This window comes from Phalacrocorax aristotelis, chromosome W (assembly GCF_949628215.1).
Source record: "Phalacrocorax aristotelis chromosome W, bGulAri2.1, whole genome shotgun sequence".
NCBI lineage: Eukaryota > Metazoa > Chordata > Aves > Suliformes > Phalacrocoracidae > Phalacrocorax > Phalacrocorax aristotelis.
The window spans coordinates 27,101,069-27,117,806 of record NC_134310.1 but is presented as its reverse complement, the minus strand read 5'-3'; the positions used below and the strand labels follow the sequence as shown (position 1 = coordinate 27,117,806).

The 16,738-nt window shown below is 38.6% G+C and overlaps 1 protein-coding gene and 1 long non-coding RNA gene across 5 annotated transcripts in view; one reads left to right on the top strand and one right to left on the bottom strand.

Moving 5' to 3' along the window:
- Positions 1-16,738, top strand: part of LOC142049855 (uncharacterized) — a 704,768-nt gene that overhangs the window by 299,355 nt on the left and 388,675 nt on the right. The gene's annotated exons all lie outside the window — the stretch shown is intronic.
- Positions 1-16,738, bottom strand: part of LOC142049846 (transportin-1-like) — a 72,883-nt gene that overhangs the window by 13,549 nt on the left and 42,596 nt on the right. For 3 of the 4 annotated variants that reach the window (XM_075077942.1, XM_075077943.1, XM_075077944.1), the window contains 11 exons: positions 15,527-15,608; positions 14,686-14,808; positions 13,849-13,967; positions 9,710-9,770; positions 8,882-9,050; positions 6,588-6,740; positions 4,665-4,890; positions 3,576-3,747; positions 2,050-2,136; positions 746-853; positions 373-531 (listed from right to left, as the gene is read on the bottom strand). In XM_075077942.1, coding sequence (XP_074934043.1) covers positions 373-531; positions 746-853; positions 2,050-2,136; positions 3,576-3,747; positions 4,665-4,890; positions 6,588-6,740; positions 8,882-9,050; positions 9,710-9,770; positions 13,849-13,967; positions 14,686-14,808; positions 15,527-15,608 — 1,459 coding nt within the window. The remainder of the gene's footprint in view (positions 1-372; positions 532-745; positions 854-2,049; positions 2,137-3,575; positions 3,748-4,664; positions 4,891-6,587; positions 6,741-8,881; positions 9,051-9,709; positions 9,771-13,848; positions 13,968-14,685; positions 14,809-15,526; positions 15,609-16,738) is intronic. The other variant, XR_012657841.1, reaches the window with a different exon arrangement.

Sequence of the window (16,738 nt, the reverse complement as noted above, 5' to 3'; positions counted from 1 at the left end):
AGCCTCAGTATGTGTAGAGGTTGCTCCAGAAGTCAAACACCTTAATAACAAATGCCCGCCCCCCTGAGCTTTTATGGCTGAGCATGATGGTATGGAATACCCCTTTGGTCAGTTTGGGTCAGCTGTCCTGGCTCTGTCCCCTCCCAACCTCTTACCCACCCCACCCCCCGCCTACTGGCCTTTGTGGCAGGAGGGTTGGAGAGACAGCCTTGATGCTGTGGGAGTACTTCTCCCAGTATCCAAAACACTGGTGTGTTATCAACACCTTTCTAGCTACCAATACAAAGCACAGCACTATGAGGGCTGCTATGGGGAAAGTTAACTCCATCCCAACCAGACCCAATACAGGATTAAACAGGTTACTCATCTCACCTGCATGCATTGGTACATTAGTGTCAGGATATTGCTGTGAGCCACTAGCTGTTCAATGTTGCCTCCAAGTCCTTCAGCTAAACCACTGAGTAAATCAAGAGCCACAATCATGAAATCTTTATCTGGAGCCTCATATTGGTCTGGCTGAGCATTGTGCAACTGCAACAAATAAGTATGCACTTTCAAAATAAATATTAGATTTTCTCAGGGGTATGCATAAAACCAAACAAAAAATTAGTTTCAGAACTGCAGCTTCATTTAAATATTCAATGGTTAATACTACAAATCTCTCTGCAAACCCATAACTTTACATAGTTAATACATTGGTTTAAGGATATATTCTGAAAACATTGGAATAGCAATAGAAAAATACCATGGCTTGTGCAAGAGTCTTCTGCACCAGATTTACACAACGCTGGTACACAGGTTCACAGTACGGAAGAAAGCCAGATTGCAAGGCAGTAGCAACTGATGACAGGCACTGGAATAAAATAAAAATAAAACAAACAAAAACCCCTGAGAGAGAGAGAGAGAGAGAGAGAGAGAGAGAGAGAGAGAGAGAGAGAGAGAGAGAGAGAGACAGAGAGACAGAGAGACAGAGAGACAGAGAGACAGAGAGACAGAGACAGAGAGAGACAGAGACAGAGAGAGACAGAGACAGAGAGAGACAGAGACAGAGAGAGACAGAGAGAGACAGAGACAGAGAGAGACAGAGAGAGACAGAGACAGAGAGAGACAGAGACAGAGAGAGACAGAGACAGAGACAGAGACAGAGAGAGACAGAGACAGAGAGAGACAGAGACAGAGAGAGACAGAGACAGAGAGAGACAGAGAGAGAGACAGAGAGAGACAGAGAGAGACAGAGAGAGACAGAGAGAGACAGAGAGAGACAGAGAGAGACAGAGAGAGACAGAGAGAGACAGAGAGAGACAGAGAGAGACAGAGAGAGACAGAGAGAGTGTCACATGCACTCACGCTCGCGCTCTCTCTCTCACTTTCCTCACCTCCCCAAAGTGCCTTTTACTTGGGAGAGGTAAATTAAAAGCATTTAAAGTATAACCCACAAGTAACTGATTAAGTAAAAACAACCTAGAAAGCTGGTACCAATTAGCTGAGCCAAGGCAACTGTCAGCTAATTGTTACTCTCTCCTACATATGTCAGCTGAAAAAATTTCTTAGAAGCAGCAGCATCTTAGAAGTGGCCAAGAAAGTTCATATGAAGAGTTACTATAATTCAGCTAGCACTTTACACTAAACTTCAGTATCTTGACCACATACAAGCATTATGAAATTCATTTCTCTAGAAGTGTTTTCCTGCTTCACACTTGGAAAGTGGAGAGAATAGACTACGTGGTCTGGTTCATACCTTCAGCCTGTCTGATAATAGTTTTAATAGAGGAATGAAGGGAGAGCAAGTAGAGAGAGAAGACAAGAACGGGGGATGGAACAATTAAAAAAAAGAAAAAAAGAATCCCAAAAGAAAAAAACTCAAGAATGGTAGAAAAAAAAATCTAAAAGATTTCTGCTAAACCTAATGACATTTCCTCAGTCACAATATTTTCTCACTACAGTCATATTATTTTCTCCATAATAGGAAATACCTAGCACTGTCAGCTTTTATAGTCATGCTTCCTAGTAGGAGCATCTTTAGTAACATATTCAAATTTTAACATTTACCTCTAATAAAGGGAAGAGATCTTTATCTTCATCCTTCAACATGTTCCACTTCTGGATTAATGGAGGCATTAGCATCTGAATATATTCCTGTTTAGGATGAAAATGCATCAGCTACTGAAACACTTCATTGCATACTAGTTTATTTCAAAGCTAGAAAATTGATATATTAAGAATTTATATATTCTACTTTTTCAGTATTCACTCACAATTCATTGTTGCAATATGTAGAAGTAGTTTAATACTAGAATTTACAATTTATGTCTTAAAATTTTTTTGCTGAGGCATTTAAGTACCTTTGCAGAATGAATCTTTTCCTCCAGGTTTGGCTTCATTCTAGCAACTTTTAATAGTTGTCTGGGTTGTTACAATTCTATAGGATTGCTCCAGGGCCTACAGAAAATGTTTCTACCAGCAATGCAATCTGGCTGCACATCTCCCACTGCCCTGATGCTACAACCCTATCCCCCCAAGTTCCTGAAACCTCTACCTCAAGCCATGAAGAAAATAATTTTCTATCCCTCCAGCAGGGCGCACTTACCAATTCTGTATAAAGATGTTACATCTTCCCTGCCACTGCTGTCACAAGGACATTAAGCAAGGCATCCCTGTAGCACTGTTGCTCCCAGAAATCATCCAAAGAGCCAACAGATGCTGCCAGCTAATGCTATGTCCAAAGATACAATATTCTAAGTGACTGAAGAAAGTCCCACCATCACCAGGAGCTCCCATTCAGCTTCCTCCTGGTGCTGTCAAATGTCAAGCTGGCCAGGGCCAGAGAGAGATAGAAAAAGATATCCTTTGATGGTGTGGAGTCTTGGACAGCAAGTAAAATGCTATGGCAACGCCCCAAACTTTTATTCTAGTGTGTCTATGTCATGTGAAGCACTATAGATAAATAAAGCAAATTTCAATAGCCATAAGATGCACGACGCACACATATCCTATTAATGAACATATGTACACTACAAGAAACCCACTATATTTGCCTATGTGTTATCTATGCTTTGTCCAAATGATTCTGTGTTTTTATATATAAAATGCACATCTGGCCTACTCTCTGATAAAGCAATTTCTAATGATGATGTGCTCCAATACACTGGAAAGACACAGAGTAAGTAGCTTAGCTATACTGAAAGCAGTTAAAAAAAATAAATTAGTCATTAGAAATTAGCACACACATTCCACCAATTTATCTAAAGTCCCATTTCATATCTATATTGATATATGTATCTCCTCTGAGCTGAAAAATTCTGAGAATGAGATAAAAATAAGTAATGATAATGAGAAGCACATTTCACAAGCCACCACATACACAATTGTTTATTCAAAATGGGGAATACTTGTGTAGTGGGAAAATTACATGCAGTCTATATATTTTACATGTAAATATTTATTATTATTATTGAAGCCTACACAGAAAGGTCAGCATTTCTGTTTTATAACACGTAAAGCACACTACAAAAACCACCGAACCAGTATTTCAATACATATGACAAGTACTTCTACAGAACATAAGGTATACTCACTGGTTTATTTAGATGATGTCCTACAGAATCTGCTAGAGTTCCTATAGCATCATAAAGAATGAGCAGGTTTTTATGCTGGTATTTACTAAATGCGAAGACCAAAGTGTCAAGTATATATGCAAGATAAGGAACAAGCTCTGTACAAGCCTCCTCTTCTAGAGTAGCAAAGGCACTGAACAACAAAAAACCCACCCCAAACAGGTCAGTCAGTATATTGGAAAAAAACAAAACAAGACCACCCCAAAATGCCCCACACTACCCATTTCTGTTTAAACATAAAACTGTATTTAGTCCTCAAATTCATCCAAGCTATATTTTAAAAATGGTATTACTGAGATAAACTCAATCTAAACTCCGCTCTTACATTGTGATGAGCAAAATTTACAAATATTCCTGTAAAATCTGTTATGTATGCATATTACAGATCTAATTCTGCTTTATGAAGAAGCTTTCTTGGTAGTCTGCTGTGTACACTCTTGCCCCACACAAACTGACACATAAAAGCTTTATTTGCTGAGCTTCCTGCACAAGAGGTGTATCCATTCCATTAATTTTTAATATCATCAGACAAAGGGAAGAAAGGAACCTTACCTCCAAGGATCTCCTTTCAAAGGAAAGAAAGTATCCCTTGAAATAACTGTAACCCAAATGTTTTGGTAATCCTGAGCTAAATATAAACATCATCACTAATGCAAAGATAGGATAGCTTTCATTTGTCATCAGTATTGACCTTATTCATAGGCCTATAAAAGCCATATTTCTGGTCAGTGAAACTTCAAACAATCAAAATAAACAGGTGTCACATACAGATAATTTCTTTTATTGCAATAGATTGCTTTGTTTGGTGATTCATATACTCTGAAAACAAACTGGACAAGTTAAATACAAATTAACTTCTTAATTTTATTACAACTCTGAGTAATTTGTGGCTACTTCAGAAGAAGCTGGACCTACTCCAATTTAAAAGGAAAAAATAAAAGACATTAAGAGCTAGAAATGGAATCATACATTAATTGATAAAGGCATTAAAACAGTTTCCCATGAAAAAGCAGCGTCATGGATGGTGTTTTTTTTTAAGCTTTGGCTTACCTGCAAGCAGCTTCTTGTACTCTTTTGTTGCTATCCAGAATACGCTTTAGCAATTCGGTCATTAACGGCTTCAAGTGTGTGTCTGGGGGCTGACTAACTACCCAGTGTGCATAGCGACTAAGAGTCCAGCATGTAATGGAGCGCACAAGAGCCTTTTTGTTTGAGAGGCACTGAATAAGGTGAGGGATCAGCTCAGGAAGATATGGAATCATACCCTGCATGCAGCCTAGAAGGAAAAATATAGCTATTACGGTACAAGAATTAGAAAAAGTAATAGAACTATTTGTTATTTCCTAGAAGGGACATATTTTCATCCTCTATCATGTAAGTAATACATTTTAACAATACACAAATGAAGCCTACCTAATTTAAGTCCTAAAAAGAAACCTCACCATAAACAATAATTAAAATCCCCAATCAAATTTACATTAATTTCAACTATGTTTCTACTTCAGTGCTTCCCCAATCCCCAGAAGTTCTGCTTTATTAAAGGGAGTATAGCAAGAACATTCAAATAAAACTAGTTTATTGTCATCGTTTCACCCCAGCTGGCAACTAAGCCCCACACACCCACTCGCTCACTTCCCCCTGGTAGGATGGAGGAGAGAATCAGAATAGCGAGAAAACTCATGGGTTGAGATAAAGACAGTTTAATAGGGAAAGCAAAAGCTGAGCGCACAAGCAAAGCAAAACAAGGAATTCATTCATTCCTTCCCATGGGCAGGCAGGTGTTCAGCCATCTCCAGGAAAGCAGGGCTCCATCACGCATAACGGTTACTTGGGAAGACAAACACCAGCACTGAACATGCGTCCCCCCCTTCCTTCTTCTTCCCCCAGATCTATATGCTGAGCATGACATCATGTGGTATGGAATATCCCTTGGGTCAGTTGGGGTCAGCTGTCCCAGCTGTGTCCCCTCCCAGCTTCTTGTGCACCCCCAGCCCACTTGGTGGTGGGGTGATGTGAGAAGCAGAAAAGACCTTGACTGTGTAAGCACTGCTCAGCAATAATGAAAACATCGCTGTGTTATCAAGACTGTTTTCAGCAGAAATCCAAAACATAGCTCCATACTAGCTACTGTGCTATCTCAGCCAAAACCAGCACATTTATAAAGCTTGGAAGTCTTATGCCAGTCTACTCAGAGTGACCAAGACAACAAACAGAGAAAGATTAGGCCTTGATAACAAGTCATCATATCATTAAAAAGGATTCCTTAAGAAATTTAATTTTCTTCTTGTTTTCTCCTAATATCATACAAATATTGACCAGCAATAAAAGCTACACACTTCAAGTCAGCAAGGGCAGTAATACACTGAGATTTGCCAGAAGTACTAACTTTTACCTTGCTTGACTTGAAAACAAAAAAGTTTTCTAGCAACAAAGAAAATGTTTACTAGGCACTGTAGGAAAAGATAGATAATCCAGGCATGGCCCCAAACATATTCCTTCAGTTTGCAAAATGGACCAAGATGCTGGAAATACAGGCAAAAAGCCAAGGTTGTGAGTAAATACAAAGAAATAGAAGTCATCACATTTAAATCAGAGAACCATCCACAAAAAGCAGCTCAGGGCGCTGAAGTTACAGGACCGGTCTTCTCCATTTCTGAAAACACTGAATGAAATGTAAGGCTCAAATTCCTCTTGTATCAAATCAAGGTAGTACTTCATAAGAGACCAATAAATATATGCTGCAGAGTTAAGAAAGGAAGGAATAAAATAAATTATCCAAGTTATTTAGCCTCCAAAACATGCATAGATTTGAAAATGAAAAATTAAACCAATTAGTAGATGTAGAGATTAATCACTAAAACCAAATCAGCTAAGGACATATACTTGTTTGCACAAGTAAATTCACCTAGAAGGAATCACAGAGCTGCTTTAGAACCAATCAAAAATTCAACCTGATATGCACTGCTGCCTTACCTTCAGCAATTGCTCCAAGAACAAGGATACCAGATTCTTTAACTATCCATTCAGAATGGAAGAGCAATTCCTTTAAAAGGGGCAAGATGTGTGGCAGAAGTTCATCACGAAATACATTAGCCAGGACATCTAGAGCAGCAGCAGAACATTTCCCTGAGGGGGATTAAACAGTGTTAATCTCTGCTTATTATACAAGCAGTTGTAGTTAGACAGTATAATACTCATTTTAACTTTGAGCTGCCAGGGCATTAGGAGGAAAGATATTTCCATTTCATCACAATACACAGGGGTCTGCTGTGCTCTGGTACAAAGCCGCAGCTCTTAGAAAGCCAGTTTTGTGGCATTTTTATAGCCACCAAAAGGACTTGTACACGGGGGATATTAAAACACTCACTGACAGGAACACCACCATTATACTGCAACATTATACACACTACATAATTTCAGGATGGTGTAACACTACAGAACAGGGAAGGTGACATGAATGTAACATACTGGAGAAACTAAGGAGAAATAGCCTAAAAATATTAGGAATTGATTAAGACGACCATGGTCAAACATGACCCATGTCTCAAAAAGGCAAAATCAGCAATCTCTAGAGAATGAAAGAAATTTGCTGGCCTCTGCTCTGAGCTTTTATATCTTACTCTCTTACTCCTAATTCTGTGATGCACCAATACAAAGAATACCACCTCAAAATTAGTTTTGAAGCTTTTAATCTCATAAGTGCACAAAAGCTCATAAAAGAACAACTTCAAAACATGATTCATAAATCCTTACTCTGGTTTTCTGCTGTGGTGTTGTCATGTCTAGAAAAATAATACTAAGATGGATTTATAAAGAACTCTCATATTACAGAATTTATACTGCACTTTTTTTTGCTTATTATGATCTCAGTTTCTTCTTAATCTGTCAGAAATGATCCAACTGGGACAAAAATATATACAAGACAGGTAATCAGGCAAAATATACATAGCAAATGTAACATGCAAAAATCCTAAACTGGACCTAAACTGCTAGTGGGCCCAAACAGGACACAGATTTTTCAGCTGGGAGGTAGCAACTACTAGAATAGATAAATACAAAACTTTTTCTGCTCTTCTCCTAGATGATGTCCAACAGGTTTGAATAAAACAAAACATGAGCCCTCAACTCAGAGCAGATCTCTACTGCAAAGCAATAATAAACAGCACAGACTCCCCAAGACCAGCACCTGCTGCTTTCAGCTAAGACTATTTCAGTTTTCTACTAGAGGAAAAAGAGGCAGGCTCCCATATTTAATTACCAGGTCTCATTAGTAAGCAATGCTGCTAATTGTCAGGCTGTGCTAGTTTCCTCTGTTCAAATTGGAAGTCAAATATATAACACTGGATAAGAAATAGGGCACACAATTCTGAATTTCAGATAATCCAAATTCTCTCAAGTCCAGATGACATACATCAAAACAGATTTCTTAACTGTTCTGTTCTCTCTCTTTCCTAGTCAGCTTTAGCTTCCTCACCATCTTAACTGAAACAGTGGACCACAGGGTGCCCTATGTAATTTCATCTATGTTTTTCAGAAAAAATGTATTTAATTCTGCAATCTCTACACACAGTCACGACTACAAGAACAGCATTATGAATTTAAAACTATAAAAAAGATACTTTACAAAAGCAAGCATACTTGTGCTTATTTTCTTCTAAAATACTAATAGTCATTTTAAAAGTTTAGATATGTCTCAAAGTTCTTTGATCCATAAGCTTCAAGGTACATTCATCTGTACTGCTGTACTACATCTGAACTACTGGTAGTGGCTCTTAGTAGTAGCATGTTCAAATGGAGGGGGGGAGGGGAAATCAAACACACAATCCAGATTTAGAGGAAAGACTGAAGTAAAAGAAAGCATTATTAAGCTTCTTCAAGCGAAGAACAATGTGTAAGACTTTTTTGTTTGTTGTTTTTTTTAATAAACAGGTGATTCATAATTTGTATTATCTTGTAGAATGAAAACTCAAAATCCAAAGTTTCTGTTGAATTGCATCCAGTAGGTGTTTGCAGCTCTACCAGCCATATTCGAAATAAGAAATAAGCTTACAGATGGCTAGCTTTTGTCAATACAGTTACATAGCCAAAACATCACCTGAAAGACTCCCCACCTCTGCCCCAACCACCAATTATATCAGCAGATAGTTCTTTTCCTATTCAAAAGCAATGCCTCAATATACACAAACCCCTCTTTTTACTGTGGTTCTTGTATTATGCAAGTAGCTATAGCTATATTTTAAAACATTTTACACATTACTTTGACATACTTAAATTCCAGTCAGAAATAGTATCATCATCATCAAGATCATCGTTGTCATCATCATCATCTTCAATACCATCTTCTTCATGTTGCTGAGCTACCGTCCGTGAACGATGAAAACGAGGTCTTATGTCCTGTTCGCTATCTGGAATAGCTTCATCTTCTTCAACATCCCCCTATCATCAAAATGCTTTATCAGATAAACTAGTGCAACTATATTGCTCAAGGAAGAATGTAGTGTAAATTTTAGTTCAAGATTTTATAAGCATATGAAAGATTCACATCCCACTTGTGCTGCCCAGCTAACTAAAAATGCCATTGTTCCTGCATTCTGCTACAATATTTGCCAGAAAAACAACAGGAAAATAGAAGCAAGAGAGGTAAGCTCACACAAAAGCACAAAGTATACTTCTTATTAAGAAATTACTCTTGATGTGAACGAATTAAAAGGAAGAGATAGAGAAATTCTAGTATACAGACACATTCCAAAATGTGATGGAAAAAGCTGTCTCGTTCAAGCTAGAAGGGCATTAGAATTAATTCTGAACATTTTTTAGGATGCATTGCTGCAGTAGTTCATGGGTAAAAGTATCCCAGCTCTGCCAAAGTTGGGTGGGAGGGGACGGGGGAAAAGCAGGAAAGCCCACATATTATTTTCCAACAAATATGGCAGCAGTTGCATTTAGTTTTTGGAACAGCACACCTTGCCCCAGAAAACTAAATCTCCATTGAACAGGTGGCAGATCAGACCTGGCCTACCAGCTCAATCATTCTGATTTACAAGTCAGAAGCTAAACAGATATTCTTACTGAGTATAAAAGAAATCAATGCTTACCTTCAACAGAATAATATCGATCTCTGAATATTTCATACCATTTACCAGCACAGGTATCAGTCTACAAAGAAATATTGGTATATGTCAAGAAGGAAGACCCTGGTAATTACAGGCCTGTTTTTTTCAGTTCAGTGCCTGGCAAAATTATGGAGAAGGCATTTCTGGGAGTTATTGAAAACCACTTGAGGGACAATGCAGTCATTGGTCATAGCCAGCATGGGTTCATGAGGGGAAAGTCCTGCTTAACCAACTTAATTTCCTTTTAAGACAAGGTCACCATCTAGTTGACCAAGGGAAGCCAGTACATGTGGGGTTTTTGGATTTTAGCAAAAGTTTTTGATACGGTCTCTCACAGTATCCTTCTGGACAAGATGTCCAGCACACAGCTAGACAAGTCCATAATATGTTGGGTGAACAATTAGCTGACGTGTCAGGCTCAAAGAGTTATAGTAAATGGGGTTACATCAGGCTGGTAGCCAGTCACCAATGGGGGTCCCCAGGGCTCAATTTTAGGGCCAGTGCTCTTTGATGTTTTCATAAGTGACCTGGACGCAGGAATCAAATGCACATTAAGTTTGCCGACGATACTAAACTAGGAGGAGCTGTAGCCTCCCTTGAGGGTAGAGAGGCCTCAGAGAGCAATCTGGATAGACTAGAGAGCTGGCCAATCACCAAGTGTATGAAACTCAACAGGAACAAGTGCCAGATTCTCCACCTGGGACGGGGCAATCCTGGGTATACATACGAACTGGGGGATGTGCAGCTGGAGAGCAGCCCTGTGGAAAGAGATCTGAGTGTTTGGGTTGATGGCAAGTTGAATATGAGTCAACAGTGTACCCTGGCAGCCAAAAGGGCCAACCGTGTCCTGGGGTGCACGAAGCACAGCATAGCCAGCTGGTCAAGGGAGGTGATTGTCCCACTCTACTGGTGCGGCCCCACCTCAAATACTGTGTGCAGTTTTGGGCACCTCAATATAAGAAGGACCTCAAACTATTAGAGTGTGTCCAGAGGAGGGCGGCCAAGATGGTGAAAGGTCTCGAGGGCAAGACTTAGAAGGAGCAGTTGAGGTCACTTGGCTTGTTCAGCTTGGAGAAGAGAAGGCTGAGGGGTGACCTCATCGCAGTCTACAATTTCCTCAAGGGGGGGCAGCGGAGGGGGAGGTGCTGATCTCTTCTTTGGTGATCAGCAATAGAACACAAGGAAATCAAATGAAGCTGCATCAGGGGAAGTTCATACTGGACATTAGGAAAAGGTTCTTCACTGAGAGGGTGGTTGGTCACTGGAATGGGCTCCCCAGGGAAGTTGTCATGGCACCAGGACTATCAGAGTTCAAGGAGCATCTGGACGACACTCTTGGTCATATGGTTTAGTGTTAGGTAGTCCTGTGAGGAGCAGGGCATTGGACTCAATGATCCTTATGGGGCCCTTCCAACTCAAGATATTCTGTGATTCTATGTCAAAATAACGCATAAAGCAAGCAAGCTGGTTTTCAGTTACCTGGGCCATAATTTAGGTTGTAACCACCTCCCCCCCCCCCCCCCCCCCCCAAACCAACCACCACACAAAACCAAACATTAACTTAGCCTGATAAGAAAAGCTAGTACCTTAACTATACTTCATTTCATGAGGTTCATCAATACTTTGTAATCTGAAAAAGTGTTAATTTCTAAATAGAGGTAGCCAAATGGCACAACCAAATTTTATGCTTTAAAAACAGGATATTCTTCCATACAGTGAAATTTATTCTGAAGCACCTTTCAGAAACTAAGTCTAAAGCTTTTCAGTAAGAATTCAAACTCCCAAAACATGCTTGATAAACAAATTAAGTTGACTCTCACGAATAGTATTTGTTACTTTATTTACCTGTGGCTGAAGGCTCTACCTCACTACTGTTAAGGATGGAAGTCTAACTACATTAAGCCTTCCTATCCTTTTGTGATTACTTCAAGTATCACCCCTTTAATACAAGTCCTCAACATTGCAGAGATCTTGACATTAGTCAAGTCATTAGTCTATATTAGACCTTTACTTAGTTATTAAACTGGTTATGGCTACAGGACTCCAACGGTACTGATGTATGGCAAAAACAAAGGGGGGGGAGTCAAATATTTCACATAAAAACCACATTCACTACAAAAATAAATCTATAGAAATAAAAATATGCATTACAAGCCAAATCAAGCTAATACTGAAATCACCATGGACTGACCCAGCACCAGTGACAGACTCAATCCCTGTATATTCTGCAGCGAAGAAGTACTGTCTCTGAAGGTACTCAGGCCAGCAATAATATACACACATCTCAATAGCACATTAACTTCTGAACTTTTAATGAAAGAATAGTAAATATTTGGATTAACACCCATTCATTGGCATTTCAGCAGCATACCTCATGAAGTATGTAGGAGCTATATATTTTATAAGAAAGCCTACAGGAGCAAAATGGAGCAAGATATTCAACAAACAGGTTTTTAGATTAAGTGGGACAAGAACTTCTAATATAAAAAAAAAATATCTAAGATTATCATCAAGTATTGGCAAATTTATATAGCTCCCTAGTCAAAAAAGGACTCACCAACAAACAAGTTGTTTTCAACAAATAGGACACTGAAAGATGATATATGTAGTGTTACTCTTACCCGTTTTTCTAAAAATTTAAAAGCTTCTTAAAAAAAACCCAAACAAAAAAACCCAAACAAAACAAAACAAAAATCAAACAAAAGAAAAACCCACAAAACCAAACCAAACCCAACCCACAGCTGAGGATGAAGCTGTTGCAATGTCAATGTTCATGTACAATGTTCATGTAGGCCAGAAGAGGTTTAAGTTTTATACTGAGGTGACCAATATTAATTTGTGTGTTGGGAAGGGAGTAGGTAGAATCAAGAACTGTGCTATCATTCTTCTGAGCTATAAGTGTAGGAGTTAAGTAAAAACATTTTAAAACTTAAAAATAATTTCTCATAACATTGGTTCTCCTGTTTTCAACTCCTATTCTTGTACTGCTACAGTAGGTGTTTTAATATCAATTCTCTGCTTTCTAATTGCTTACGAACACTGAAATTTTGACACACACCCCTTTTTTTTTTTTAATTGCTTTACATCTAAAATGGTCATATTTGCTGAAAAGTATGCATCTCTCCTCTCAACATCTTGACCAGAAGAACAGAATTACAGGCAGAACTACTCTAGTATTTTAAAAAAACTTCCATGCATATGTCAAAAACAGAGTCTCCATTTATTGGGAACACTGAAATATTGGTTCCCTATTGCAAAAGTCTTCAGATTAGTCTGGGAAAAAGTTACGAGCACTGTTGCAGACATGCAGTTGTTTAAATCTCAAACATGGATATTAATTCCCGTTCAATCAAGGATCTATATTTTAAGGCTTAGGATAACTTTCTGAAAAACTTAAATCTAAATGATCTTGTCATTTTCTTATGTTCTTCAAAAAGATGGGAAACCTTTGGCATGACTATGCACATAGAAGCATTGCATAGAGATGCTCACAATAGCAGTTGTCAAGACAACATATTCATGGTACACCAGATATTACAGGTAACGTCACATGGTGATGTTTAAGCTTTAAGTGCACATTAGTATACCCTTGCATCCATCTGATGCTTAACAGGCTGTTAAGCTCAATTTAAAACACCAGTGACACAGCCTAGGTTGCTTCTGGAGCTGAGTCTGAAATACTCAAGTCTTTTCAGGGACCTCTGTGCTACAGCCATTTTTAATATGCACAAGAACTAGCTATGTAGGGGAATAGACAGGGATCGGCGACCGGAAGATCACGGGATGTGACGGAAAGATAGACTCCTCCCCATAGGAGTGGCAGGAACAGGAAGCGCAAGAGCTATATAAGCGTGTGATGCAGTTAAATAAACGGACATTTTGTATCCATCATATTGATGTCTGTGCATCACTGTCCCCAGGGTGGGTAGAGCCCTGTGTCCCGGAGATATGCGGCCCAAGATAAGTTTTCCCGTAGAAGCGTACAGCTACATAGCTACAGGAAACTCCTAAGCATACAGCAATCTAGATACAGTCTCTATAAGAGTAACCAGGAACAAGTAAACTGAAGTTTAAAGATGGCTATTTCAAAATAACTAGGAGTTGTAATTCTTAATACTTACTTAGTAAGATGCTGACATAATACATCTTTACAAATTGGCTGTTCAGCCAAAGTCAGCCAAAACTCACAAGCTTCCAAAGCCACATTTTCATCTTGGTCCTGGGTCCTTTGAAGCATATACTACACAATATTAAAAAAAAAAAAAAATTACTTGTGTAAGTTTTAAGTGCCCAGAAGAAGCTGAGCATTGCAAAGTGCATTTGCAAAAACAGACTATGCTACCAGAGTAATTTTGGTTTTTTGGGGCGAGGGGAAGAAACAGATATGAGAGACTACTTAAGGCTATGGTGAGAATAAGCCAAGAGACTTGGTAGACTTTGGTAGGCAAGTCTGCACTAATCTAGGATGATAAAGGAACTTATCAAGTGACACATCTCTACAGCTGAATGCAATGACAGGCAGCTTCGTTAGTAGCTCAAAGAGCATCTCAGCTATATAAAATAACATTCTTTATCCTTGTTGCGGTCAAAAGATGACAGAAGGTGACAGCTTCGATGTGTAAACTGTAGCAGTATCAGCCCTAGAACTAAGATTTTTAATGTGATCTTCTCACTTGTGGTCAGGCAATGCCTGGCTGCTCCATGGTATAGCTGATCCCGGCCATTTCAGGATCAATTACCTTAATGAAGAACGAACAACTGCCATATGCCTTGTCTGTCAAATACAATGTCAAGTTGGCAATTAACTAAAAAGAAGCTTTTGCAACCTCAGTCTTGAAGGAAAATGAAGAGTAGGCAAGCGCAAGAGTAACGTACCTGTTCTATGAATGCTTTTAATTTGTTATTATTTCTGCAACCCCAAACATATTTCAGCATGCAGTCTGGGAAATGAGACTCACCTCAACTATACTAATCATATGAGGAAGCAGGCGATCCATTCGAACTTCCAGCAACATTACCAGAGCACGGCAAACATTTTTGCGTACTTCAGGCTCCTCATCACCAGCCAGTGCAAAAAGATTCTGTTGGAATGTAATATCAGTTGAAAAGCCTCAATTCATCTAGTTCAACTTGTATTTAAATTGACATCACTGGCAAACTAAAGTATGCAAACATGTACTTCTGTACCCTCCCCCACCCCTCAGAATACCATATTATTTCTTAAAGACATACAGTTTAGCAAATTAATTCTTCAGACTCTCAACGTGTACTGTTACCCAGTGTTTTGGTCATGTGTACATTAGGTACAGGAATATTATTTCTTGAATTATTCCCCCCCCCCAAACATTAATGATGTTCTGAAGCTAGAAACTCCTTCAGTACATAGCAGCAACAAATACAATACTCTAGATAACTCAAAATATCACCCTTCTAATCCACATTCAGTAGTAGTATTCAGAGAGACCCATCATCCAGACTCAGTGACTTGATCCCCATACTGAACTCTCCATCACAGGTAAGTAACAGACTGCTGCCAGTACCTTTATGCAACAAGAGTTTCCTCTATTTATGAAAAGGAAGCATCTTTCAAAATACTATTTCTTGGGCTCAGAGAGTGCTTAGACTAATCTGAGCATAAGCATACAGAATGAACTTCAATCCATGGGGACTGAAGCTAAGAATGAGAAGCCAGCAATGTGGAGTTTGGGGGTAGTGGTCGTTGTAAAACATTATTCAAAGCTCTTGATAAGTCAGATATGTAATTTGACTTAACCCCCCCAACCAAGAATGCATACTCACCTCAATAAAAGTATCTATGTGCAACATAAGAGCTTCAGTTCTGCTGATGATAAATTGATTGACGCATGCAACAGCATGAGACCTACAAATGGAACAGTTAAAATACACAGTTTTCATGACTTAAACATTTTCTAAACCATACGTAGGCATCAAAAACATTAGGAAGCAAATCACATTGTCCAAGCAACTTCTAGAGGCAAAAGGCAACAAATCTGCACATCTACATTGTTACCAAGAGAAATTACTAAACCACATTTTTAAGTACCACCTTAAACTCCGATATATCTAATAAATAATTTAAAATAAAGTATTTAGTAAATAAAAACCAGAGCAAGATGACTATACCTGGCACATTTGTTCCAAAGAGTATGTAAGGATGTTCTTTTTCAGTATATTATGATTGTTGACTGTCTCTGATATTAATAATTCCATACAAGTCAACATGGTGAAATTTTAGCACGCCCTTCTTTGTTGCTAAGTATCCAGCTGCCTTTGCAATATTTTTAGTATTTAATAAGACCAATATGCATCAGTAATATAGTTGTAGCTTCGAACAAATACACACTTGCATTAGGATGCATACTAAAACACTTGTTGTAGAAACATACTAAAAATGAAAAATTGGTTCTTCTATCCCACATCATGCAAAGCCACTACTTACAAGTCTTTCATTCTCAGAGGTACAAAAGCCAAATTACATAAGTAACGGCACAAGGCAAAGCTACCTTTAAAAGCCTTTGAAGATCCATTCAAGTATTGTTACTAACGTAACTCCCAACGTCTAGTTTGTTCAGACATTTCTTGGAAGAGTCTCATAAAACAGTGTTTAAAAGTTGTCTCTTGACATATTTAAATATAAAGTATTTTACTGACACTACTAATACTCTTCATACTTCAGCACTATGTACTGAAACCAGGCCACGGGTCAGCAGGGGATCTGCTTTAAAATTGAAACTGGTTTAACTATCTCAAAGCCACAAACATCACAGCATACAAAAAGTGAAAGGCTGTTTAATGTGATAAGGAAAACAGGAGGTTTTTCTCCATTTTCCCAGCTCCAATGAAGTATTAAGCTTATCTTTCCACAAGTGCAATTCATGCTTTGTTATATATTTTTCTTAGTGTGCATCTAATATAGGTGAGTTTCTAAGTCTTATTTAAATCCTATCATGATATATTCCTCGTTATACTCTTCCTTTTAGTCTTCACCAT